Below are 27,874 nucleotides of genomic sequence, written 5' to 3' on the forward strand. Positions count from 1 at the left end.
CTGACCTGGGATTACAGCTGGAGGGATACTATTCACTTCACAATGCATCAGAGAAATGTCACCATATTTGGGGGATGAGTTGCTAGACAAGTATTGGCTTCATTATTCTCCCACCTGACATAGCTGGGCAAGGAATGCGCGGGACCATGCTTGAATTTTGTAACATTTTTCAAATCAAATCTTCCTGACTCCTTTGTGTCCTGTTTTCTCTCCCGAGACGCCTTTAGTACAGGGTAGATATCTCACCAATACCCTGTGTACACCCCACGCAGGGGGGAGGGATAGCTCAGTGGTTTGAGCATTGGCTTGCTAAACCCCGGGTTGTGAGTTTAATCCTTGAGGGGGCCACTTGGGGCAAAAATCTATCTGGGGATTGGTCTTGCTTTGAGCAGGGGGTTAGACTAGATAACCTCCTGAGGTCCCTTCCAGCCCTGATATTCTATGATTCTACTTTAGAAGGGGGATCTTTATAAATACCCTGGGCATGAGCCGGCAAAGAACATCATGGCCTGGGACTCTTTTACAAGTGGGGAACTGATATCAAAATAACCACTGGTGTCAGATGCCATGGAACACTCAGATCTGGAGCCCAGGTAGAACAGAGCACAGTAATGTGCAGCAATTAACACGGAGCTCTCTGAGAGGAAGCCATTTGCATTACGCTGTCTTTGTGCCTCCTTGCATAAACATGCCATGTGTCTTAGGTCTGATGGCTCTGCTATCATATCCAACATACTCCAAATGCGCCTTGTTCATTCCTTTTCCTCTCAGCCACCAAAAGACATCTTGGGCCAGATCTCCTCCTGGTGTAAATCAGCATCACTTCATTGTCTTCAGTGAGCTACACCAATTTCCACTAACCAAGGATCTGGCCCATACGTATCTTGCCAGATCTTCAGCTAATGTAAATCAGCATCGCACTATTGACATCAGTAGAGTTACACCAGTTTAATCAGCAAAGGATTTGGCCCAATATAGATACAGATATTAACTGTCCTTTATAAAATGACTGCATTTTGCAATCGGGGATAAAATGTACTGCAAAAAGTCCAATTTTCATTGCAAGAATAATGCTCTTTCACAGAGGAGCCATGGACAGTCCAGGGTTTGTACATCAGATAGTTTAGAGCAGTGGTTCTCAACCAGGGGTATATGTACCCCTGAGGGTACGCAGAGGTCTTCCGGGGGGGTACATCAATTCATCTAGATATTTGCCTAGTTTTACAACAGGCTACAGAAAAAGCACTAGTGAAATCAGTACAAACTAAAATTTCATACAGACAATGACTTGTTTATACTGCTCTATACACTGAAATGTAAGTACAAAATTTATATTCTAATTGATTTATTTTATAATTATATGGTAAAAATGAGAAACTCAGCAATTTTTCAGTAATAGTGTGCTGTGACACTTTGGTATTTTTATGTTTGATTTTATAAGCAAGTAGTTTTTAAGTGAGGTGAAACTTGGGGGTACGCAAGACAAATCAGACTCCTGAAAGGGGTACAGTAGTCTGGAAAGATTGAGAGCCACTGGTTTAGAGGCAGGTACACAGATTGCAAATGGCCCAAGTGTGAATTAAATAAGGCTTTTACCCTACTAGGAAAAAATATGGATACAGGGAAATGAAGGCAGCAAAAAACAAAAAACAAAAACAAAGAAACAACCCACAAAGAGAGGAGATCTTGAAAAGCAGCAGGGATCTGGAGTCTTTGTGTTTGTGTGGGTTTCTCCTGCCCTCTAGCTCTGATCTGAACAGATGTGCTTGATGCAGGAAGAGTGATTAACAAGCCGAATCCTTAGTCCAATTTGGGCTTAAAAATGTAATAGGGAGGGAGGGTGTGGGGGAGAGAGGAGTATTAGAGAGATTTGGGTCTCTAAGAAGGTTAAATCCCCACAAATAGCATTCAGCCTGTGGCAGTTTTAAAGCAGCAAAATTCCCTTTATTTAAACACTTGGGCTTAAAAAAATGTATATATAAGAAGATTTTGGAGAAATTATGCTTAAAATTTGTCCAGTTGTTTCCATGTCTGTCTGTACCGGTACCTGCTTAGGGAACATCATGCCTGTCTTTCCATGATCGCCGTCTGTTTTCCTTTTTCTCTCCATTTCCACCAGACTCATCGTGGGCTGTACCCCCATGCAGCCAGCCTGTCTGGGAGGCCAAATGGTTCCCCTTCTGATGAAACCCAGAATGAGAGGCATGAGGGTAGTAACCGGGGGCTCCCCAAGCTGGCATCTCCTGTGATCTGGGCAATTGAGTTACTCTGAGCTGATCCCAGGAGGGGAGGCCAAAGCAGCCATGTCCTGGTTTTCGCTAACCCTAAACTTTGCCAAAGCAGCTGCAGGGGCAGGTTGGGATTCGATTAGCAGAAATATTAAGTTAGAAAGGGATTTATTTCTAATGAAAAACAGCTTGGGAAAATTGTTAGGACCCTGGTGTGCTCCTGAGAGCGGGGCTCTTAGTCCTAAACCCCTTGGCAAACGCTGGCAGGGAGTTTCTGGAGCAAGGTCTCCTGTGCAAGGGGGAGCTTTCTCCACAGCCTGGTGTGAGCTGTCAGAAAACACCCAGGCCACTGCCACTCAGCCCTCCCAACACAAAGGAGATGGTTGCACTTACTTGAAGAAGTCTTCCTTACAGTAGACACTCCCGGCTCTGGAGAAGCACCTGTCCACTAGCTGCATCTGGCAGTCCGCGCACTTGAGGCAGGAGCTGTGCCAGTGCCTGTCGAGGACTTTCAGGATGAACTTATCCAGGATGTGCTGGTTGCAGCCAGCGCACTGGGGAATCTCTGACGAAGCAGCAGTCGGGGGAGGAGGGAGAGAGGAGAAGAGCAGGGTCAGTGAGGACGGCCCCATTTGGGGAAAGGAAAAGGCGCAAGAGGGCCTCGGAGGCCTGTATCTCCCTGCTCTGTGGGAACGGAGGGAGCCGGTCACTGAGTTAGAGATTAGCGTTCAGGGAGCTAAGCCCACCTGATGTCCCACTCCCTTCTGGATGAGAACACTGCGTGCTCACCCAGCCCCCTGCTCTCCCGGCACTCCAGCTACACCCCACGTCTGTGCTGAACAGCGTTACACCTCAGGAGTGCCTCAAGACCCCAGCGAGACGGCACAGATATAGTGGGAGACATCCCTTCAGTGGCTTCTGCTCCCCTTCCTCATCCAGGCCATCCCCCTCATCCTCCCCCTTGAGGCCCTGAGCAGCTTCACCCTGGCTCGCCTCAGCTCCCATGTCTTCCTGCCCCCTCTCCCTAACCTCTCCCCTCACCTCCTCCCCCTACTCTTGGCTTCCAGCCTTCTCTCACGCTGCCCCTCGTCCTTGGGGCAGCTTCCCGCTTCCTGCGCACCAACGGCCCCTTCCCTTCCTCAAAGCCCCCCTTAAAACTCCCTGCCTTCAGCCTCCCTGGACCGCCCTCACTGACCACGTTTCCCTGCTGCCCCCAGAGACAGCACAGCCACCACAGGGCTTGCTTCGTACTGGATGGGCACCGCTAGGCTCTAACTTCTTTGGGGTGGGGCCTCTATTGCTTTTCCCAGTGCCTTGGACACCTGTGGCACGAGATGAACAAGGCCGCCCACTCTGGTGCTTCCCTACATGCCTCATCCCCAGTGGGGAGTGGGCATGCCACAAGTTTCCCCTCCCAGAGATCCCGTCGGGGGTCCCCCTCCCAGGCCCATCCCAATGGAAGAGTCTGGGCTGTAACCCATGGCTCTCCAGGGCAGCGTTGGTGGCATAGAACTGCTCTGCAGAGGCACTTTGCTGCTCTCTGCCACCCATTGGCATCACAGCCATGGCAGGAGCCAGGGGCTCCCCAATGCACTCCTGCTCCCGGGGGTGGGGGTCTACTCAGCTGTGTGGAGGGAGACATTGCAAACCCTGTCCTCAGGAACAAACTCCTGTTTGTGAGGCACAGTTATTGTGAGAGTCCAACCAGCACCCCTTCCCCTGCCCCCCCACATATCGACATCCCGACCTAGCTCTCCCACGGCGGTGAGTGGGAGAGGCTCTGGCGATATCTGTGGAGCACGAGCCCCCTCCATTCACAGAAATAGGCAGGCATAGACCTTCAGCTGTGGGGGGAGGGGGCAATACATTAAAATATTCTTTCCACTAAAGGTCTTACTAAAAAGTGGTTGTGGAGATGGCAGCTCCTGGATGGGGCTCAAAGCCGAGCTCCCGACCGTCCACTCCCACTAGCAATCCCCCAGCACGTTGTGTGAGAGGAGCAGCCACCCCCATGCCCTGGCGTAATTCCAGCCTGGTGAAGAACGCCCAGCTGCCTACTTTCCCTGGCAGTTACGGGCTCTGTGTGAATCACTCTATATTGAATTTGACATAAAAGCCTAGGTCAGGTGACATGTACTTAGAGCACACACAAACTCTACCTGAGGAGAACATTACTGAGGTCGTAAAGTCCCACACACAGTCTCCCCGTCCCCCTCTCTTCCTCGCCCCCACTGGCCTCCAGTCACCCACACACCCACATTCCCTATCCCCACTGGCTCGCTGTCCCAGTGTCTCTACCAGACTCCTCCTCCAATCCCAGTGTCCCTCCTCCCAGTCTCTTTGCTCAGCCAGTCGCAGTTCTCCCTTCGCACTCTGGCTTCTCACCTGCTCTGTCCCCCTCCTGCCACCTCTTTCCCCCACCCCCTGGATCCCAGTCCCCACACACCTGAAACCCAGGCTCAATGCCCAACCAGTGCCAATATGCTCAGGTCCCCCCTCTGGCTCCAAGTCCCCATCACCCCCAGCAACTCCAAGTCCTACTTTCCCTCTCCCCCACCACCATCAGGCTCCAGTCCCAGTCTTCCCCACCAGGCTCCTTCTCCCAGTCTACAGTACTTCCCCTGCCAGGTCTGGCTCTTGTCCCCTCTGCATTCAGTTCAAGCAGCTTCCTCCCCAACCATGCCTGAGCCCAGGAGGGGAAGCAGTGAGAGCACATGAAGGGACAGGCTTCCTGCTCTCAGTTCAGGTGCCCAGACCCAGCACCGCTTGGCCTGAAACACCCATGAACTGCAATTGCTGGCAAAGTCCCACTGTGGACAAAGTCTTTGGGGAATTAAGCTGAGAAGTTCTAACAAGTCTCTACTGAGCATGTGCAAACTGCAATTTTTCAGAGGCTGGAAACTTGGGTGGCCAAATTTAGATGGCTTTTCACAAAGATGACAAATTGCTGCCCTTCTCTCCAAACTGCAAGTCCCTGATCCAAAGCACGGGAGCACTAGAACTTCGCAAACAAGAAAGGTCACCAGGATTTTTTAACATGAGCAAAACAACGCATTTTATTTCCCCTAGCCTTGTTCTTTGAAACCATTGAGCCATTTTGGCTCAAATTTTCCAAAACAATTCAGCCTGAGGCAGACACCCAGCATGGAACATTTCAGCCTAAAAACCAGTCAAAGTCTGGCAAATTTATAAGCAACTGAAAACTGAGTCTTTTTAATGGGAGGTGTCAAGCAACTTCAGTAACAGGTGGTGCTACCAGCCCCTGCCTATGATACAATGGATTGTGAGGAGTAGGGACAAGGCAGGATACATGTAATAGCTCAAAACAAAAGAATCTGTGAGGATTCAGCAGAGAGCACATAAGTGCTAATATAACCACCCAGACATGGGTTTTGGTGTTTAGCATGACTAAAAGCATGAGCCTCTACAGCTTAAGTTAAAGGAGTAACTCCTCTAATCGGCAGCTATGTAAGGTTCTTATCCTCTTATATGGACCAGCTACTAGAAGGTAACAAAGACATGCAGTTTGCTAGGGTGGAGTACACTAACAGATGATGATTCCAAACCCATCAGCAGGGTATCTAATGGAGTATGCAAACAGCGAGAGAGAGAAAAAAAAGTGACAGCATAGAAGAACGACACCAGTACAGAGCTAACACACCAAGATCATGGGGTTCATTACTGCCAGTAAAAGCAAGATTGGATGGTAGGCCCAGGTATTTGGTTTAGGGTTGCTGAGTCTCCAGGAATTAAAGATTAATCTTTAAAGATTATGTTGTGTGATGAAACATCCAGGGATACGTCCAACCAAAACTGGCAACCCTAATTTGGCTTGAAGGGACACATTGTCTATAGCTATGCAAAAATTCTCCTGTGCTACACAGATCTGCATGGCAATCCAAAAGCAGACACCAAATCAGAGCATACTTGCTGATGTAGTTTGTACATTCTCACATTCACTGCAGTGTCAATGGGCTATGGTGTAGCTCCTTCACTTTCTGACCTAAATTATTGCATGGTGTTCCTGGGCTCTGTTAAATGGCTACCCCAATCCACACCAAAGGTGGCTGCATTTCACAGTTGTCTGAAATAGTCCCACTGTGCAGTATTTATGCTTTGTAAAGAGCTTTTGAAATGCTTTGGAGTGAGAGGCTCAGTATAAAAGCAAGATATATATCTAGCTATCTAGACTCATATAAGATGTCTGTCTAGAGACAGACAGCTTATATAGATCTGGATAGCTAGATATTTATCTCCATTTCTATCTGCCTATAGTTCAGAATAAGCAGAGAGTGCTGTAAAAGTCTGCAAGAGAAGATTGCCATGTAAAAGCAATGCACATAATGCTGCCATGCATGCATAAAAGATGATTGATTTTAAAGAAATATGCCCTGTAGTAGGAGTGTAATATCACAGGAGATGTTTGTGCATCAGCTCTTTCTTTCACTTGTCTATTGGGCACTTGTCTATTGGTATCAGGACGACTGACTAGCAGTAAATATTTGGGCATTTTTATGCTGCCACAAATCTAGAGAAGGGTCAGGAAAGAGTTACCGATTGTACCAAAATGAAACAGACAAGCTGATTGGCTTATTTATTGATATGCTTTTTAAAGCTCACACATATTGGCCAGCCTGAAGCCAGTTTACTCTGAGAAATCAATTACATTAAAAAAAAAAAAAGTGAACGCTACTTCTGATAATGCTCTTTGTTGATTGGCAGAAGCAGGTAGATACTCAGCTTGTGAGCCAATCAAAATGCAGCTTCTCAGATACAGCATGGGGAGGAACCCAGGGGCTTTTTCAGTTGTTTTCAGGGCTGCTTTGGAGAGCTGAGGCTGTCTACACTGCAAAGAAACACCTGTGCACCAAGTCTTAGAGCCTGGGTCAATTGACTGCAGCTCGCAGGGCTCGGTCTGTGGGCTGAAAATAGCAGAGCAGACATTCCTGCTAAGGCTGGAGCATGGGCGTGGAGACCGTCCCCTCTGGCTGGGTGTCAGAGCCCAGGCTCCAGCCCAAGCCTGAATGTCTGCACTGCGAGTCCAAGTCAACAGGGCTCTGAGACTCAGTGTTGTGGGTTTCTCTTTGCAGTGTAGACATAAGGCACTGAGGTAGGGTTCAAAAGATCTGCCTTCAGTTCCCAACTCTGCCACAGCCTGTGGGTGTAACTTGGGCAAGTATCTTAATCTCAGTCCCCACATGGATAACGGGCTAATAATACTGTTTTATCTATTGAGATTACAAGCTATTCAGGGCAGAGACTGTCTCTTACCACGTGTATGTACAGTGCCTAGCACAATCTTGGTGGTGGCCTCTACACCCCATTCTCATATGAATTTAAAAATCTTATTTTTTAATTCTTGATCCCAGGTTCTTGCTCCTTGACTGATCCATGTGGCTAAACCCAGAGAGGCCTTGATGTGTTCCAAAGGGTGCCTCAACCAGGCCTTCTGGACGGTCCATGTGACACAAGGCAGCGAGGATCAGAGGGGGGGAAATTCCCTTCCAGTCAAAGATTTAAAAAAATAAAGAAAAAAGATATTAAATAGAATCAATGTGCCCGCTTTGTCTTTTTAAATGGAATTGCCTTCCCTGGGGTCAGCTCTCCCATTGCCATCATATGTCTGCAGAATGGCTTTCATTTATTTCATTTATTTTAACTAAATTATTTGGTATAATAGGAATAATGTTAATGGAATTATACACTGTGACCAGATTACTGTCTAGCTCTTTAATAACAAATGTCTCAGCTTCACCTCTGCGCTTACAGTATTTTTGATAAATACTTTACCTCGGCATTTGTCTTTTAGTGGCAGACAGTTATCCACACCACACATAATTAGATTAACGGCGCTGCTTAATTGACTGCGTATCTATCTGTACAAATTCATTCCGCTTGTCCTTATGTATCTACCTACCTGTCCACCCAACCAGCTATTTATGATAATCGTGGACTGCAGATAACATTGTCCAATAAGAGGAGACAAAATTATGTGACCTAGAATAGCCTAGCACTGTAGCTCTCCCACAGTAGATGATCAATTGTTATTAGAGGCAAACATTACTGGCTCTAGCTATTGGCTGAGACAGGGTCACATGAACCTGAGACCTACAGGAAAGAAACCTCAGCATGGAGTCAACCTGCCCAGAATGGTTCCGATACCATATGGGGAAAAAATCAGCCTTACAGTACAATGATAAACAGTAGCAGATGACAAGGTTGAGTTATATAATGCAATTGCACTGCCTGATTTGTGTGCATCACTAAACACCTAGTCAGGCCAAATTCTGCCAGCCTCTGGCACTCTGCAATGGCACTTGTAACCCATACTAGCACACTGCAGGCCTCTGACTTCCTTTAGCAGTTGGACAACATAAGAGGATAAGAGTCTACTACTTCTGGCAGCTAGGACAAATCCTCTTTTAGCTCAAGTGAAAAAAGCCCAAGTTTTTATTGCTAGAAGTCCTTGGTTCAAAGCTGTCCACTAGCAACCCAAGCAGGCTTCATTATACTGTGATAACATTATAATCAACAGGCTGATGCTGGTTAGTGATTTTGCTTTTTAAGAAAAAAAATTGTGAGGATTTACTTGGGGAGGAAGGCCCTGCCCCCCAAGATTTTATTGAAAATAATCTGAAAATTCCTCTGTGCCTTGAATTTTTTAATATGCTCTTCAACTGATGTTAAGGGGGAAAAAGGAAATAGCACAGTTTAATGGTGAACTCCAGAAATGAGTTACTGATTGATTTCTGACCAGGATTTTCTAAAGCAAAGTGCCTCGTTTCTGTCAGATGGCTATAGGGGCCTGATAGCAAGAAAGGGCTGAGCACCCACCTTCTCATAATAAGACTGCTCTAAGGTGACTCAGACTACAAATCAAGGCACCCAAATCACAGTGGTGTTGGAAAACTGAATGCTCTGGGCTAGGACCTGTCCTTCTGCTGTGTGGCTTCATTGGAGGGGGAAGAGATCACAGGGAGATATCCCCCAGGACACACAGCAGAAAAGGATCCTTCCTTCCCTAGCTCTCAAACCAGGGCTATCCAGCAACATCTGATTTCTGATCTGGCCCATGCACCATGACTCCAAAGAGGCTTGGAGCTCTGGCTAGGTACTGTATGATGAGCCCCTAGCTCAGGGGTTCTCAGGACAAAATTTTTGGAGGCCTCAGAGTGTGGCCACCGACTCTTGCTGGTGACCCCTCTCACACGTTTTCCTAAAATACTTAATTAGCTTTAGGAAAAACAAATAAATATGCACATATACCCGTCCAAATCATTGCAATTTATTTATTGCTAGCTAGTAAGTATATTGTGAAAAGTGATATTAACAAGCATACACGTATCGCTTTTCACAACAGACTACCTCAGCCCTGTCAAGCCTAGGGACAAATTAAGCCCTGGATGGGGGGTCGGGGGAGGCAGCGGGGGCCAGGGGCAATGGGGGCAGGTAGCGGGAGGCAGTGGGGGGACTAGAGCCCAAAGCCCTGTGGCCAGAGCTTGCTGCCCCTCTGCCCCACTAACCCAGGGCTGAAGCCTAAAGCTTGAACCCCATCACCTCTGGGAAGATGGGGAACTCACCGGCTGCCTGGTCCTCCAGCATTGTGCCCCAGGTGTCTCCACAGGGGGAGCAGGGCCCAACTACTGCTGGCAGCCTCAGCAACCAACACCAAGGCGGTGCATCCAGGAGCAACAGGGAGGGGCCTCTACTCCCCCCCCCCCCCCCCCCCCATAACAGCCCAGGAGGCTGTGGCCGCAAGAAAAGCCCCTAGTGGCCGTATGCAGCCACGGTGGCCACATTTGAGAAACGCTGCCCTAGCTGGATATCATCTAAGCTGTGATGCATAGCATGAGAGAGTCAGAGGTAAACGCTGTGGCTTTTCATAGATTCCAAGGCCAGAAGGCACCAATAGTGATCATCATCACCTTGATAACACACACCAGAGAATTCCCCCAAAATAATTCCTGGAGCAGATCTGGAGCAGATCTTTTAGAGAAACATCCCATCTTGATTTTAACATTTCCAGTGATGGAGAATCCACCACAACCCTGGGTAAATTGTTCCAAAGATAAATAACCCTTACTGTTAAAAATCTACAGGAAAGCATGCCCGGCTCCATGCATTCCCCAGCTCTGCCTGCCCAATGGAATCCCACCCAGCCTGGCAGCTTTTAGGAGGAGTAGAGGTCCATGTATTGACCATACACTCAGCTCTCCCTATAAGCACCAGCCAGGGCAGAACTTGGCACTACCCCATTATCAGCATTAAAATAAATGTAGCGGGTTCTCAGATTCTGGTACTATTCCTTGCTCGGTTTTGGAGTGATGGATTGACAGACACGGTGTGGTCTGTTTGGGTGCCATTCACCAGCAGCACGTTTTAGATCAGGGCAGTAGTTGGAATGATTTATAACACTGGCTTCATCTTTATGGCATTATCTATCCCCGTCAGGGAAAAAAAATAGCTAATTATTGTACCAAAACGGATTGTGAAATACTCTATGAAATTCTTCATATCAATTTGTCACTGAGGGGAGCTGCAGAAATCAAATGCAGTGATAATCCAAGAGAATCCTGAATGGGCAGGGTCCCAAAGCAAACCTCACAGCAGAGCCCCCAAGCGTTAGGTCATCCAACTCGGAATTTTACAAATGGTCCCTATTTTTTTTAACAGGCTGAACCAAACCCTTCAGCTATGAATGCTCCTGAAATCTGGGGCATTCCAAATCCAGCCCCCGCTCTGGATCTCAATCACACACACACACTTTACAGTACATGCGCAGAGGAACCTGCTTTTACTGAACACAGATGTAACGTAAGTACCAGCTAATGGAGCTACTCCTTTAAAAATAAATAAAAATCCTCTATGAGGCTATAACACGATAAGTAACTCCATTTGAAGCAGACAAAGCTCCACATTTTTTCATTGCAGCACAATGTCAGAATTGCTTTTCCCGTTCTAGGGAGCAATCTGTGTTTATATGGAGGACCTGATCCTGTGGACTTAGCTCAGGTGCACTCCCTGAAGGCTCCGATGGAAGTTCTGCTTGAGTGGGAATTGCAAAATCAGGCTTTAAAGGAAAAAAATAAATGACATCACTCTGCATCTAATCCAGAGCCCCTTGAAGACTTTCCCTTGACTTCAAGGAGCTGTCAATCAGAACCTATGGAGTGCGGGGGCGGGGGTATTTAACACGTGTATGGCAGTATCACCCCAAAGCATGGGTGAGGATCATGGCCCTGTTGTGCTAGAAGCCATACAAATACATATGAAGGCAGGGTCCCTGCCCTGGAGAGAGAGCTGCAATCAATATATACAATGTTTCGACACTCATACAAAGTTGCTGCTTTAAAATTATTATAAATAAAGTAAAAGCCAACTAATCCCATCTGCCCCTCAATCTCGTCCTCATTAATTGCTCTGTTTCTTATATGTGTCACAGCAGAGGTGGGTCTAATGGAGAGGTTTGATATACAAGCTATTAGACTCACATAGGCATTTCATCTCAAAGAGTTCCACAGCCGGCGTACGTGCAGTACCAATGACATGCAGCCACCTCTGGGGTGGAGAGCCCTGGCTGACTGTTGCATAGCACACTACACAGCAGTAGAGGAGAAGACATTTGCTGACCAATGACCCTGTGACAGGATCCTTAAGGTCCACGTGCAGCAGACAGACGTTCAGTTTTTAATCTCTCATTGGAAAGATTCATTCCCCCACGCACTACATGGAACTAAATTTTAGGTAGCTATAGACAGATAGATCTGATGCTGCATTCTTTGCACACCCCGAACTCACGTCAATGGGAACTTTGTGTATGTAATTAGTGGAGGATTGGGCCCATAATGTGGGTCAGCATAAAGGACTTATTGCCAGGAGTTTGCAATGACCACATTACTCGTAGGTGCCTGAGCTACGAGTGAATTATGTAGCTTTTCCCAGATTAGCAGCAATGAAAACTTTATAGCATCCCCGCCATCACCTATTTTGTTTATGCCACTAATTTTTGTCCTTTAAAAATAAAATTCTGCTCTGCTATTTCCTCCTTGAAGTGCATTAGTTACTATGGAAACAGTGATGTCATTTGTATGGGCAGAGCTTAGTAACATCCAGAATTACTGAATGAAGCCTATGGGAGTTTTGCCTGAGTGAGGGCTGCAAGATTAAGCCCTATATTGTTACATGAGATAACATGAGATCAGGTCAAAACCAGAGCTAATGGGCCGGATCCCCAGCTTGTCTCCACAGCAGTAGTTCCATCAACTTCAGTGGAGCTATGCCCATTTACACTAACCTTGTCTACACTAAAGGGAAAAGTTGATCTAAGCTACGCAAGTTGAGTAACATGAATTGCGTAACTCAAATCAACGTAGCTTAGATCTACTTACTGCGGGGTCCACACAACGTGACATCGACGGGAGACACTCTCCCATCGACTTCCCTTAGCCCTGGTCTACACTGGGGGGGGAGGTCGACCTAAGATACACAACTTCAGCTACGCAAATAGCGTAGCTGAGGTTGGTGTATCTTAGGTCGACTTACCTGGCTGCGAGGACGGTGGTGAGTCGACTGCTGCCGCTCCCCCGTCGACTCCGCTTCCGCCTCTCGCGAGCTGGAGTTCCAGAGTAGACAGGGAGTGTGTTTGGGGATTGATTTATCCACGTCTATACGAGACGTGATAAATTTATCCCCGATAGATCGATCACTACCCACCGATCCGGTGGGTAGTGAACACCTGTCCTTACTCTTCTCGATCAGATGGAGTACAGGAGTTGATGGGAGAGCAATCAGCGGTCGATTTAGTGGATCTTCACTAGAACCAATAAATCAACCGCCAATGCATCGATCGCTGCAGCATCAATCCTCCGGAAAGTGTGGACAAGCCTGATTTGGCTTGATCTGCATTTGGATCTGGCCTGATTTTATTTTTGTAAAAGCCTTCCAGGTGCTGTATTGCAGCAACATGTCTTCAGATAGTCCCAGATTCATTATTCCAACTGGAGAACAGAAAGGAAAATCTTATTCAGAGAAAACTACACCAAGAGAAAGAGAAAAAGAAAGAGAAGGAATCCCATACAACCAGATTCCAGTTCACTGACTGCCCTGGGCCCACATAGGGTGTTTCAGGATGGAATCGGTTTTAACCTTTGCAATAAACACCTCCGAAAACAATAATTTAAAAGAAAGGGGTGATGAATGTTACAGCTGTTGATTTACACTCTACTAACATCATCAAATGCAAATTAAAATCATACATTTGTTGTACATAGCATAACATTGTTCATAGTATATGGCTGCAATCTCTCAGGGAGTCCTGGTGATATGTACAAAGGACCTGAGGTTCATTTTCGTGGCTTATTCTCAGCAACTCTAAATAAATATTATAATATGTCCTATCATAGAGTAGGTTGCATATATTCATATCTTCCCAGCTACAAAAATGTTTAGATAGATAGATAGATGTTTAAATGCCTTGTTACAATAAATTTCATTCTGAAACCCTTGTATAAATAGGATACAGTCTCTCACCAACCAGGATTTTTAAAACCAATTGGAATTCCTGAACCTACAAAAAGCCCTGGGGAAGGACAATTCCTGGTTCCCCTAAGTACTGGGAGTATTGAAAAGATAGGTGTGGAGAAGGGAACTTTCTCAGAAGCAATGGGGTTTGTGCAGGCTCTCCCAAGAGGAAATGGGAATCTCTCTCAGAAGAAGCTAAGATTGCTCCTAGTGCCCAGGAGAAGCTGAGCTTTACTCTGGCTGGCCAGAGAGGAGACTGTTTCAGTCTTGCCATGTTGACTATTCCCCAACAAATTATGTTCATCTTTGTGTCTGACAATTTTGTTCTTTACTATAGTTTCAACCAGTTTGCCCGGTACTGAAGTTAGGCTTACTGGCCTGTAATTGCTGAGGTCACCTCTGGAGCCCTTTTTAAAAATTGGCATCACATTAGCTATCCTCCAGTCATTTGGTACAGAAGCTGATTTAAATGATAGGTTACAGCAGTGTTTCTCAAACTGGGGTCGCCGCTTGTGTAGGGAAAGCCCCTGGCGGGCCGGGCCGGTTTGTTTACCTGCCCCGTCCGCAGGTCCGGCCGATCGCAGCTCCCACTGGCTGCGGTTCGCCGCTGCAGGCCAATGGGAGCTGCTGGAAGCAGCGCGGGCCGAGGGACGGACTGGCCGCCGCTTCCAGCAGCTCCCATTGATCTGCAGCGGCGAACCGCGGCCAGTGGGAGCCGCGATCGGCCGGACCTGCGGACGGGGCAGGTAAACAAACCGGCCCGGCCCGCCAGGGGCTTTCCCTACACAGGTGGCGACCCCAGTTTGAGAAACACTGGGCTACAAACTACAGTTAGTAGTCCTGAAATTTCACATTTGAGTTCCTTCAGAACTCCTGGGTGAATACCATCTGGTCCTGGTGACTTATTACTGTTTAGTTTATCAATTTGTTCCAAAACCTCCTCTAATGACACCTCAGTCTGGGACAGTTCCTCAGATTTGTCACCTAAAAAGAATGGCTCAGGTTTGGGAATCTCCTTCACATCCTCAGCCGTGAAGACCGATGCAAAGAATTCATTTAGTTTCTCTGCAATAGTCTTATCAACCTTTAGTGCTCCTTTAGCATCTCGATAGTCCATTGGCCCCACTGGTTGTTTAGCAAGCTTCCTGCTTCTGATGTACTTAAAAAAAAATTTACTATTACTTTTTGAGTCTTTGGCTAGTTGTTCTTCAAATTCTTTTTTGGCCTTCCTAATTATATTTTTATACTTCATTTGCCAGAGTTTATGCTCCTTTCTATTTTCCTCGCTAGGATTTAACTTCCACTTTTTAAAGGATGCCTTTTTGCCTCTGACTGCTTCTTTTATTTTGTTGTTTAGCCACGGTGACTCTTTTTTGGTTCTCTTACTATGTTTTTTAATTTGGGGTATACATTTAAGTTGAGCCTCTATTATGGTGGTGCAGGGATTTTACTTTTGGTGCTGTACCTTTTAATTTCTGTTTCACTAACTTCCTCATTTTTGTGTAGTTCCCCTTTCTGAAATTAAATGCTACAGTGTTTGGCCGCTGTGGTGTTTTCCCCACCACAGGGATTTAAATTTAATTATATTATGGTCACTATTACCAAGCGGTCCAACTATATTCACCTCTTGGACCTGATCCTGTGCTCCACTTAGGACTAAATCAAGAATTGCCTCTCCTCTTGTGGGTTCCAGGACTAGCTGCTCCAAGAAGCAGTAATTTAAGGTGTCAAGAAACTCTCTCTCCATCCCATCCTGAGGTAACATGTACCCAGTCAATATGGAGATAGTTGAAATCCCTCATTATTATTGAGTTTTTTATTTTAATAGCCTCTCTAAATCTCCCTGAGCATTTCACAGCCACTATCACCATCCTGGTCAGGAGGTCGGTAATATATCCCTACTGCTATATTATTCTTAGAGCATGGAATTACTATCCATAGAGATTCTATGGTACAGTTTGCTTCATTTAAGATTTTTACTTCATTTGATTCTACACTTTCTTTCACATATAGTGCCACTCCGCCACCAGCATGACCTGTTCTGTCCTTCCCCATATATTTTGTACTCTGGTATTACTGTGTCCCATTGATAATCCTCATTCCACCAAGTTTCTGTGATGCCCATTATATCAATATCCTCATTCAATACAAGGCACTCTAGTTCACCCATCTTATTATTTAGACTTCTAGCATTGGTATATAAGCACTTTAAATGCTTGTCACTTTTTAGCTGTCTCCCATTACATGACGTAATTGAATGAGACTTTTCGTCATTTGACTGTTTCTCATCAGATCCTACCTGTATTTTATCATATTCCATCTTCTCCTTCTTAGTAGGACATAGACAATCTTCATTACTAGATTCTCCCCTAAGGGATGTCTCTGTCTGAACCATGTGCTCCTCTGCACCTGTCGGCTTTCCCCCAACCCTTAGTTTAAAAACTGCTCTATGACCTTTTTAATTTTAAGTGCCAGCAATCTGGTTCCATAATGATTTAGGTGGAGCCCATCCTTCCTGTATAAGTTCCTCCTTTCCCAAAAGTTTCCCCAGTGCCCAATAAATCTAAACCCCTCCTCCCTACACCATTGTCTCATCCACACATTGAGACCCTGCAGTTCTGCCTGTCTAACTGGCCCTGCGCGTGGAACTGGGAGCATCTCAGAGAATGCTACCATGGAAGTCCTGAACTTCAATCTCTTACCTAGCAGCCTAAATTTGGTCTCCAGGACCTCTCTCCTATCCCTCCCTATGTCATTGGTACCTACATGTACCACTACCACCAGCTCCTCCCCAGCACTACACATAAGTCTATTTAGATGTCTCGAGAGATCCACAACCTTCGCACTAGGCAGGCAAGTCACCATGAGGTTCTCCCGGTCATTGCAAACCCAGCTATCTATGTTTCTAATGGTCGACTCACCCATTATTAATACCTGTCTCTTCTTAATAACTGGAGTTCCCTCCCCCAGAGAGGTATCCTCAGTGCCCGGGGTAGACAACAACAGCTGTCAATTAACAGTGAATCTTCTTTCCATTGACTTCTCTCTGCCATCCCTCAGCACTCCTACTGCTGGAATAGGAATCCCATGCTTCCAGCTTTTAAGGCCTCTCTCTCATTCTAAATTTTGTTTTATTCTAATAAAGCCGAGAATTGTATTTTGTCTTTAACTATTTGAGATCGCATGCTGCCCAAACCATGCTCACTTTCACTCACTCGTTATCTGGGGGAAGCTGAGTTTTTAAACAGAATAATAGAAAACAGGGTTAAAAAAGCCCTAATAGACCACCTCATCTATTCCCTGTGAACCAGTGCAGAATTGTTGCCTGCAATGGCTTAGCCTATGTTTCAAATGAAGGGGCTTCTAGCACCTCCCGGGGGAGGCTATTCCACAGCCTTACAGATCTCACACGTAGGATTTTTCTCTTGACATTCACCCTATATTTTCCCTTTGTTAGTGTCATCCTATTACCCCAGGCCATACCCTTGGCACCAACCTAAACATATTTTTTACTCCTTATTATTTGCCTTCTTCATATATTTTTGCATCATGCAACAATATCCAGTTAATTCAATTATTCCTTGTAAAGGGCCTGATCCGACCCCACTGAAGTCACTGGGACTTTTTCCATTGATCTCAATGGGGTTTGGATCAATCCAAAAAATCCCAACTTCCAAAGTTCTGAGTCCCTTTCCTGAGAGCCAATGGGAGTTGAGGGCACCCAGCATTTCCCAGGATCAGACCCCAAAGAGATTGTCCCCAAGACTAAAACACAAATAGAATGAAAAACTGGTGTGACAAATTCAGATCTGGTCTAAGCAGAGGCAATGTCAGTGGGTTCCTCAGCTAGAATGGGCCCTGTTCTGCCATCACTTTGACTGCAAAGCTCCCCCTGGAGATCTGCGTGTGGAATGATGGCAGGCGATAGCCCAGTGGTGTCATTCATTTATCATCGCAGTATCACTGGTGCCACTCTAGTTAAGCTCGTGTCAGTATTTCCATTACTGAGAAGTTCATAATTCAACCCTAAAAATGTCATCTCAGGCTCGAAGTTCACAGGCTGAAAGCAATTAAAAAAGCATTGGGTTTAAATCAGCTTGGGCAGGATTATTATTTTAGTTTACAGAGAGTAGAAGAAAATGGTGGCTTGCTTGGTTCATACTTGGTTTCCTTTGCAGTTTTAAAAAATACAATAACCAGCCACCCTAATCCCCTTTCAAGAATAGCATTGTGCAAGCCACTCCCTCACAGCCTGATCACTTAACAAGAATGGAAACAGCTGCATTTTAACACAGGTAAAATTGTTACTGTCTCAGGCTTCAAATTCTTCCCCACATCAATAGGCCCAACTGAAGCTAATGGGCCTACACGCAAGAGTGAGGATTATTTATTTGAGCGAGGAGGGGTTGGAGGATTGGACGCCACAAGCTCACAGTATCACTACAACGTGTTTTTAAAGCATGCCTCAGTTTCATGTTGAAATGACCGTATACAAAACCCTGCTGGTTCCTGTTTATCCCAGTGCCGTGAGTCACCCAGCACACTCTTCCTATTGCCTAGTTTTGCCTTGCCTTTGCCACAGCACCTGGGGAGGCCAGGGTGGCATAGCACGCTGGTGATCCGCCTGCTAACCGCTCAGTTCCAATCCAGGGGCAAGAGCCGCCCGGACCCTCCCCACGTGCAAAGAGATTCATTGAGTCCTAGCGCAGCTGGACCCACCCCACAGCCTGGACTGCAGCGGGGACACGAGCAGAAAAATACAACAGTGGTTTGCATTTATACTAGCAACAAGGATTCCAGCGGGCTTCACAAAGCTGGGCAGGTGTTAGCTCCGTTTTACCAACGAGAAAACAAGGACCCAGGCTAAGGCAATATTTTGCTCCCCTCATGCTGGGGCAGACCATTGAAATGGAGCGTAAAGTGGTATTCAGCCCGAAGGAAGGGTACATAATCTGGCTTTATGTGACTTTCCCAATACCATCGAGTGAGTGGCAAAGTCAGGAATATTCACGTCTCCTGATCCCTAGTCCCTGGATCTGACCAGTAACTCAGCCCCTTGTAGCCACCACGCCGGGAAAATCAGCCTCATCACTAGTGTTAAAACGAAACAAACAAACAAAAATCTACTGTAAGACAAAAAGGTAAATGAGACAGACTGGCAACAGCCAGGCAATCCAGAGTGAAGGCTGACACCCCTTTTAGCCCATCCTGTTGTGCATTGAGACCAAGGGCTCTCAGGACAGTCACAGTGGGTAATTTACAACACAGCGCTTGCATTATACCTTGGTATAACCAGGTGCGACAAGGAGAAGTTGTCAGACTTCACTGAACGCTTCAGCTTTGCTCAGGTTCGCATCACAACCTCAGAGGGGCACGGGTCGCCACTTGAAATGTAATAGGTTATGAACCCACTTCTGTACAGAACAAAGACACGGAAGCTACTTTTCTCCTCCTGGAAAAACCGATTGAAAAAGTTCTCAAAACCCCACTGACTTTTCACTATTTCTGCTGGCTTGTATCATTTCATTCAATTGGGACAATGGAACCCAGTGAAGACACTTTCCCCCTTTAGTAGTATCTAGTCCAATTTCAGTTTCTGATTCTCAGCGCTGCAATGTTTGGGTAGCAGACAGGGAGGGGAGTGATTATTCGCTGGGTTGGAGCTAATATCCAGATAGATAGATAGATAGATAGATAGATAGATACTTTTCTCTTACCCCTAGGTTTTGTTGAAGCTTGTTTGTAGGAGAGAAGGCGGAGGAATAACTTTATTTAATACCCGCTAATCGAAATCAGTAAAATGCCTGACCTGACATTCCGTTCAATGAGTCACTCTTTCCACAAATATTTCACTCAGAGGGCTCCGGATTCTGGGGTTTGCTGCTGCCGTGAGGTACCCGGAACACTGCAGAGATCCGCTGCTTTCCCCCCCCCTTAGGCACTCCCGGGCTTTCTCCTCATGGCCTGATGCTGGGAAGTGAATTCTCAGCCCCTTGGCCTGGCATCCCTTTTACGGGCGCGTGAGCCTTCCCTGACCAACAAGGCAGGGAAGACAGCAAGAAAAATGGAGGGGCAGCTTTCCTGGGTGAGGTGGACAGGACTGGGGAGTCTGATCCCAGCCCTTAGGTAGCGCACACAAGGTTTCGTTTCTGCACTGTGGAGTTTCTGCTCTCTCAGGATCAGCCTCCCGGGTTGTGTTTACTCGCCCTGCTGCAGAAGCGACATTTCAATGGAACCTAAACAAAGCAGAGCGGCTGCAGCGGCTGTGCTACACAAGGGCTGGTGGCAAGTCCCGGGCCGATCCTGCTCCAGGGGAAGTCACATAGGAGTAGAATAGCTACTACAAAATGCTTGCACCATGAACGCGCCGTAGCGAGTTCGCGTCGCCCCAGCGAACACCAGAAGGCGCGGTGCATAACAGAATCGGCACCAGAGTGTGCGACAACAACACAGTTGTGTCCCGCGAGCAACCCTGGATAGACCTTCCCCAGCCGGGACCTTGATCCGCTGAGCCCTTCAAACTCCCTGTGAAGTTAGCGGGGAAGCAGGGCGCACGGGATCGAGCCCTGAGCAATGGACTCGAATAGAAAAACGCTGGCGCAAAGCACTGGCGCTGGGCAGCTGAACAAAGGCTGGGCCCGTGTGGCTGTGCTGCAGGTGGGTTCGGTTTGGCGCCGTGGATATATTTCGTCTTTAACTAACATATAATTCGATAAACGCCAGGAGCGATCCGGAACCGTGCTGAGAAAGTGATGCAGCGCACACATGAAGGGGGAAATCCCCGCGTCTGGGGGGGGGGGGCAATTCCTGCAATTTGTGAGGAAATAAAACTAGGTTTCTTTTCTCAGCCCGAAAGAGCCGGGGCTGTAGGAGATCGGAGGGCGAGAAAGGAAATTACCAGGGCAAAACTACACACAACCCCAGAAAAGCGCTTCGGCGTTTGTCTTTCCCCATCACCTTCCCGGCTTAATCCTGCACTAGTCCAGGGAGCTAATTCATACCAGATACATCTCTAGGAATATGGGCTATGAGGAGAGAGAAAAAATACAAAACAGGCGAGAGATTCCCGGATCGGAATAATTTCCCCCCCTCCCCAAATCCTATAGGTTTCGTTTATTTCTTCCAACTTGGAGAGGGGCTTTTGACGCTGATAACCTACCGGGCCAACGACTTGCTAGGAAGGGGGGAAAGGTTTGAACCGGCGGGAATGTGCGGAATAATCGCGAAATTAACAAAAGGCGACACAGGGGGTAGGCGGGTGGAAATTGCCTCTTCCCAAAATGCAGGGGAACATTTCCGAAGTGCAAAGAGACTGCTGGGAAAGAGACGATTCACCCTCAGGCGAGCTAAACCCAGAGACGGGCTGTACATTGCCCAATTCGGTTTGGGATGAAGTTCTGACCAGGGCAGGTCATTTTTACAGACAGTAAATGAGACTTTACGAACCAACCCAATCGGTTTAGCCTTTTCAACACTAATCCACAAATATAAGGCTAGAAACGGACACGCATAACAAGATTTCCTCCACAGCGCATCTTGCAAATTACACATTTCACCTGTGTTGATTTCTTCTTGACGTAGAATTTGTTTCGCATAAACCGATACACATAGTCTCTATCTCCCCACATACAGATCGCTAGATAAACTATTTCTCTATAGAGAGATCTAATTCGAATTGTCTATGGATAGAACGTATTTATCTCCTCACACATATAAAAATGTAATTGTTTTTACACCTGGAGCCATGGAGATAGTCTATTTGAATTAGAGATGCGTGGATAGATTTTGTGTCTATATTCCTGTACTTGTCTGTCGATGCATCGTTTATTGGGCAAAATTAATCGATGGATATAGAATTTGTTGTCGGCATACACGCCCTGTAAACGGCGTTTCCAGACATCCCTGAGCTACTTCTTCCCCCGCCGGATTAGTGTAAAAGGGTCCCAGGTAGCTAGAGAGGGGACGGAGTTTCATTACAAAGATGCTAAAACAGGCTCCCGGCCAGGAAAGGGGACATCGCCCAGGGGTGGGGAGCCCTGGGATTTGGCCATAGGCCAGGTCAAAGTGGGCATAAATAGTACAGGGTGATTTTCCCTCTTGCCTGGGACGCAGGGTGTCAAGGACGCCCAGTATAAAGGGGAAATCAGACCCCACACGGAGGCCTCCGCTGTTCTCATCCCCAGTGTCTCCTACCGCCCTTTTCGATCACTTTCGAGAAGTGACATTCCTCCAGGTGGTTCCTCGAATCCGAATCGAAGGGAATTGTTAGACCTTCTCTCACGCCTGCTGGGAGCGATATTGTAAGGGGTGGGGGAAAGACATTCCTCACACCCTATTCGTTATCGGTTACTTGTTTAGTCGAATTTAAAACAATTGTTAACGGCGACGATTGCCTAGAACAATCAGTATTTCGTTGTCTGGGATAAACAGAAGGCAGGGGGTGCACACTGCAGAGAACGAAAGAGGAGAGCGGTGTCGGACTCGGACTCAGTTTCTTACTGGTAGAAAAAAATATTGCTAACCCAGAGCAATTAAAAACAACCCCCTGTGGCTGATACCTAGAACAGCAAAGGTGGGAGGTGAACAGTCCACAGCAACCACAAAGGAAGGGGGCTAGTGAAATTGACAACCCCCTTCTCATGCCTCCTCATTGGTACGGAGAGGGCTCTGAACCAGGGGTCACTGGAAAGCAAAGATCTTTCATCCCCGCACAGGGGGCTTTCTGCGCGGCTTTTGCAAGTATTTAATCAAACAAAATACAAACAACCCCCCCCCCCCAACAGAAGAAAGGACGAGAGAAGGAGATAAAAAGAGCCGGAGGTGAAACGCGGCTGCCCGGATCGCTCCTGTCCCCTCTCTCTGGAGATGGTTGACTCAGACTCTCCATTCAGCCGCTATGGCAGGGCTGCTCTGGGCACATTTCCAAAGCCAGGGTTGTTTTTTTAGGGGTGGGGGAGAGGGGGAAGAGTATTGTTGCAAATCGGGAGAATCCGGGGGCTACTGCTCAGGAAACCCAAGGGATGGAGCGCTCCAGACTAAATGGAGGAGATTCCTGCAGGAAAAGTAGCAATCCAGAATCCACCAGGATCTGGACTAAATGACCCCAAGAGCCTTTGCAGCCCCCCAGTCTTTCACTTGAGCCCCAGTGCCCAGCGGGAGCATGAGAAGGGGGGTTCCAGGAGCTGCCTAAAAACAGGTCGCTGTCCAAGCAGAGACGGGCACAGAGCCCTTCCCGAACTACAAGTCTGGAGCAAGCACCATGCACAAGCACAACCGCTGGGAAGGCGGAGGGTAAGGAAACAGCATCTTTTGCCTGTCGGGGTCAGGAATTTCAACTCTGCCAGCCAGTGACCCCCTAGGTATCGAAATGTAAGCAACCAAAATACAAAGAGCCGGGAAGTGACTGAAAAGGAATGAATTGATCAATGGACTATACTAGACACGTGTATAAGCTATTCAACAAGAAGGATCTGTCTCTAAATACACATTCAACAAGAAGGATCTGTCTCTAAATACACAGATACTTTTACAGCCAGAGATTTGTAGAAAAATATATAAATAGATCAATATATGTAGATACACGTACATTTGTATCTATGTATATATAGTATCTATCTACATACAGCACAGATATTGTGTATGCGAAGAAATGGAGATAATTTGTATACGTCTATACATAATGGTATATAGCTAGACAGGTATTTAATTATGCATGGATACAGATCTCTCTATACATATACAGATAATTGTGTGTATATACCGAAATAACGGTTTGTCTATTTATATATGTATACGAGAGAGATCTGTATCAATACATCATTAAATAGCGGTCTAGATCTAGATATCAATATTTGGACAGATAGATACAATGGGATTTTAAGGATTTTTGACCTACAACCTAGCCGTATTTGATCTAAACCAACTGACTCTTCATTATAAATACAGATTCTCTGACCCGAGCTATAAATTGGACCCTATTTCTGACAGACAGGTCTGTCTCCGGATAAATGGCCGGGTCCAGTTAATTCTCTCTCTCTCTCTCAATTCGGGAGATTGGGTTGGAGGCGGATTTTAAAACTCAGTAGCAAGAGGAGGACATTTCCCCTCTGGATCATAAAGGAGAATAAAATGAGGTCGCAATGGCTCCCTACATCCTGTAAAGCAACCCCCAGTTTTCTAGCCGGGGAGAGGGCACCACAGGTAGACAGATAAATCTAGAAGGCTCCAAACAATCAAATACAAACAAAGGAACAGTCCAAAAGCTGAAACCCGTTCTTCTTATTCCGTCGACCAAGATCATACCCGGACATTTTTTGCCACCCCTTTTTGTGCCCTGCTATCGCAAGAAAGTAACCGCACTTCCTTTCTGCTGGGTTTCAGACGGTAGCAAAGACTTGCGAGTCAAGCAAGGTGTGAACGGCCCCTAACTTTTCCTATAACTTGTCCTCACACGCCAGTCCGCTCCATCACTTTCCAGAGAGATCTCGCCCGAGAGTAACTAATCTGGGGGGCAGGACGGCAGGGGATGTGTAAAGTACCCCCCATCAGTGTGACCTCCTTCCCGGCTGCAAACGCGACCGGGCCTGGAGTGAGTTAGCAAAAGGATCTCCAAGCGAAACCCTTCAACGCGCGAGGCGGGCAGTCTCCGTACAACGCCAAGCAACACTGTGCTATGTGTAACAACGCACACACCGACACATCCGCATGCCGGCGCCCCGGTTAGCCAGAGACCTGTGGCAGCATTTGCAGAAAACTCTTGATCTGTTTCCCCTGCCAGGCAAAGCCCCGCCGGGCAAAGCCGCACGCGACATCTCTGCTGCCCCGGCCACCCGAGGGGCAATGCCCCAGGGCCGTTCTCCGTCTAACCAGAGCACACGGGCCGCGAGTGCGGGGGAGAGACGCTGCATTCAGACCGGCGCAGGGAGCGAGCCCTTGGCCAGAGCATCTATCGCCTACAGGAGGGGCCGATCGCGTGCTCAGCATTGGGAACAGAGCAAGAAATAGGGGGTCATAAGACAAGCAACGAATATTATGGAGTATGAATGTGTCTATATTATGTGTGTGTGTATATATATCAACACATGCCGTATATATCAGTCTGCGTATCTATGTCCCCATATATATATGCACAAACAACATATATACCAGCGTGTGGATATAGATATATACACACAAACACATATACACGTACATACACACATTATAATACATACGCACACGCATAGCTATATTACATACACACATGTAGATACATACATATGCTTACATCCTGAGCTAGGGTTCACAACTAGGCTCTTCTATGCATATAACATCTCTCTATTCCTGGATCAGAGTTCACAGCTTCGCCTGAGCTACACTACCCTCAATTCCAATTTGACAAAACAACGGCCTGGGATCTCCCCCAGCAGGCAGCTCAGCGGCTCTGCTCCCCCCGCTCCCCACCTGTATTTCCGAAGAGCAGATTGCAAATTGCATTGGGGTCTCCCCACTCCTAGCAGCAAATGGGCGAGATGGGTGCACTTTCCTGAGATTTCCCCCCTTAGAATGCAGCGCTCAGGGGGTCTCCCAACTTCTTGCGAGGCGGTTTAAAGTTGATGTGGCTGCGGGGCCAGTATTTTGCTCTCATCTAGGAAGATTGTTTACTTCCCATTAGCTGCCTATTCCTCTTCCCCAATCAGCACAATCATCCTGCATATCTACTCTACTAAGCTCTCCGGGTACTTCCTTCCCTGTTGCGTATTATTATTTTTCTCTCTATATTATTAGTATTTTAAAAAGAAGGCAACCAACCTCATCCAGCCCCTTCGCAGGAATTTGCCTCACATGGAAATACCCACCCGTCTTACATTTCTCAAGTACTCCCCCCCCCCCCGCCTCTCCACATCTCACAGTGCAGTTAGCCACCCTCCCTGCACCATTTAGGCGTCTATCATTGCCAGTTTTCTTTATTATTAAATCAATGAGGGAAAAAAATCCTTACGTTGCATTGGCACACCAAGAATCTCTGGAAGCCCCTTGACAGAACCTTCTGTAGTGAGTGCTGAGCTTTGCATCATTTTATTTAAATAGAAAATAAAAAATAAACGGCTCTATTTTCTCTCTCTATAAAAATAAAATAAAACATTAAGTTTAAAGTACAATCAGGGCTGATCCTTCCGCACGTGCCGGAGGACTGGAGTGGCCCTGCTTTAGCCCTGGTCTGTTTCAAATCCCTTTTGATCCTGCTATCCTGGGTTAGTGTATCCTGGGTTAAAGTGATGCTGCAGCAGCTCTTTTCGCTGGAATGCTGGTCCCCCGAAGGCAGGTTTGATTCATTCACACTGCAGGGAGTGAGCGTGACGTCACTTTCCGCAGGGAGGCCCCGCCCCCTCCAGCCAATCCCCTCACATCATGTCAGAAGCTGGGGCGGGGACTCCCAAAGGACAGAGCCCAGGTAAAGATTTGAGGGGCGGGGCCACCAGGCGAAGTGGGCGCGGCCTGTGCTTTATGGGCGTGGTTACCTGGCATTCAGCCCCGCCCCTGCCCTTCGAGGTCTATAAAGGCAGCGGCGGCAGCTGGTGGCTCAGAGCTGCTTGTCTTGCTGGCTTTGCGCAGTCCTTCCGTTTGGCCCTGGCGTCCCTTGAAAAGGGAGGTTACCCCGGTGAAAGAGCGGCACCCCACGCTTGTTACACCGGGGCACGCTAGAAATCCCTGTGTCAGTCACAGCCCAGTTTATTATCCCTCGTTCCTCAGCATCGCTGCTGCTCCATTTCCCTCCCCCCTTCACCCTGCGGCTCCATCCAGCTACCCCTTAGCCACCCGGCCACCGGACCCTGCATAACCTGCTGCTCCCCTGTAACAAACGCTGCAGAAATCGACACGCCTCGACTGCCGCTGACGGGATTAAACAAACCCACCCGCCCACCGTTCCTTCCAGTTGGGGGTTGCTCCCATTTCCACGCGGCCGTCCTCGTTCTGCAGCGCTAGTGTCTGCTGGAGCTTCTCGCTCGCTTTATTCGTTGCTTGGTTCTGTCTCCCTCAGCAGCTGTTCTAAGATTTCCCCTTTATCCAAATAGTTCCCGGTGTTTTATTTCCCCCTCTCCCCACGCTGACATACAGCGTTGCTTCACCTTGCCCAGGCCTGCTGAACAACTCTGGGGTCTATATTTCTCACTGAGCATTGCGATTCGTCTTCAGTACGTGCCTGCTACATGTTCACAAGCCGCACACACCTTGAAATGGCTGGTTCCAGGACTTATTTAGCTGGAAAAATTCAGATCTCACATGAGGAAGTTATTCTTCCCGTCTCTGTTCATTACGAAGCTTTTCCTCTTAAAAACAATTCGAATCACTGATGCATTATGATGACACGCAGGGCAGAAAGGTCACATAGCGGTAAACAAACAGGTTTTTAAAAATAGCCTTTTTCACTTTATATATATCAAAACCTCAGGCAAGTGTTTCTGGCCCCAGCCCATCATATCAACGTGAGCTGGATGATTGACTAATTTCATCTAGTTAATTTCAATATTTGCCCAGCCAAACATCCCTCTACCCTGGGGGACGCTGGTAGGAGTCTTGTTGCTTGTTGGATTCGGAGGCCGGTTCTCGCTACACTGCGGCTACAGGCAGGGCTGTGGTTATTCGGTGTTTCCAATCCCCTTTCTCTCGGCATTAGGAAGGGATGCTGGCTGGCGAGATTAGGAAGCTGGAATGCCCCACATTTGGGTGATTGGAAAGGAGAGAGTTCCAGCATTTGGCTTTTTTGCCGCCCACTGAACCTTCTCAGAGCGGGCCCCCTCCCCTTTTCCCCATGAAACCCAAGGCAGAAAACAGCCAGCCCAGCGGCTTTCGATAGCATACTGAAAACCCCGTCTTAATGCATAAGGAAGATGTCCTAAGAAATACAACGCTCCACCTTAAAGATTGCAATGTTTGCCATTTGCTACAGCTCCCATTCTTCCTGATGGCCGACCGCTTTCCTTACCGGGGGCTGGGGGGTTGAAACAGCATATTTTAGGAGTAAAAGTCACTAACTAATGACTGAATGCATGTCAGATGGCAAGAGCCCTGCACACACCCGTGTCCATTCCGATGCCAGCGATATTAAACCGTGCCGGGAAACGTCCTTTACAACAGATGAGAGA

At 47.2% G+C, this 27,874-nt stretch overlaps 1 protein-coding gene across 1 annotated transcript in view; it reads right to left on the bottom strand.

Moving 5' to 3' along the window:
* LHX4 (LIM homeobox 4) overlaps window positions 1-25,804 on the bottom strand; it is a 66,657-nt gene extending 40,853 nt beyond the window's left edge. The window contains exons 1-2 of the mRNA XM_065409621.1: window positions 25,729-25,804; window positions 2,622-2,793 (exon numbers count right to left, since the gene is read on the bottom strand). Of these exons, the coding sequence (XP_065265693.1) occupies window positions 2,622-2,793; window positions 25,729-25,804 (248 nt within the window). The remainder of the gene's footprint in view (window positions 1-2,621; window positions 2,794-25,728) is intronic.
* Between the last annotated feature and the right edge of the window lie 2,070 nt (window positions 25,805-27,874).

This window comes from Emys orbicularis, chromosome 8 (genome assembly GCF_028017835.1).
Source record: "Emys orbicularis isolate rEmyOrb1 chromosome 8, rEmyOrb1.hap1, whole genome shotgun sequence".
Lineage (NCBI taxonomy): Eukaryota > Metazoa > Chordata > Testudines > Emydidae > Emys > Emys orbicularis.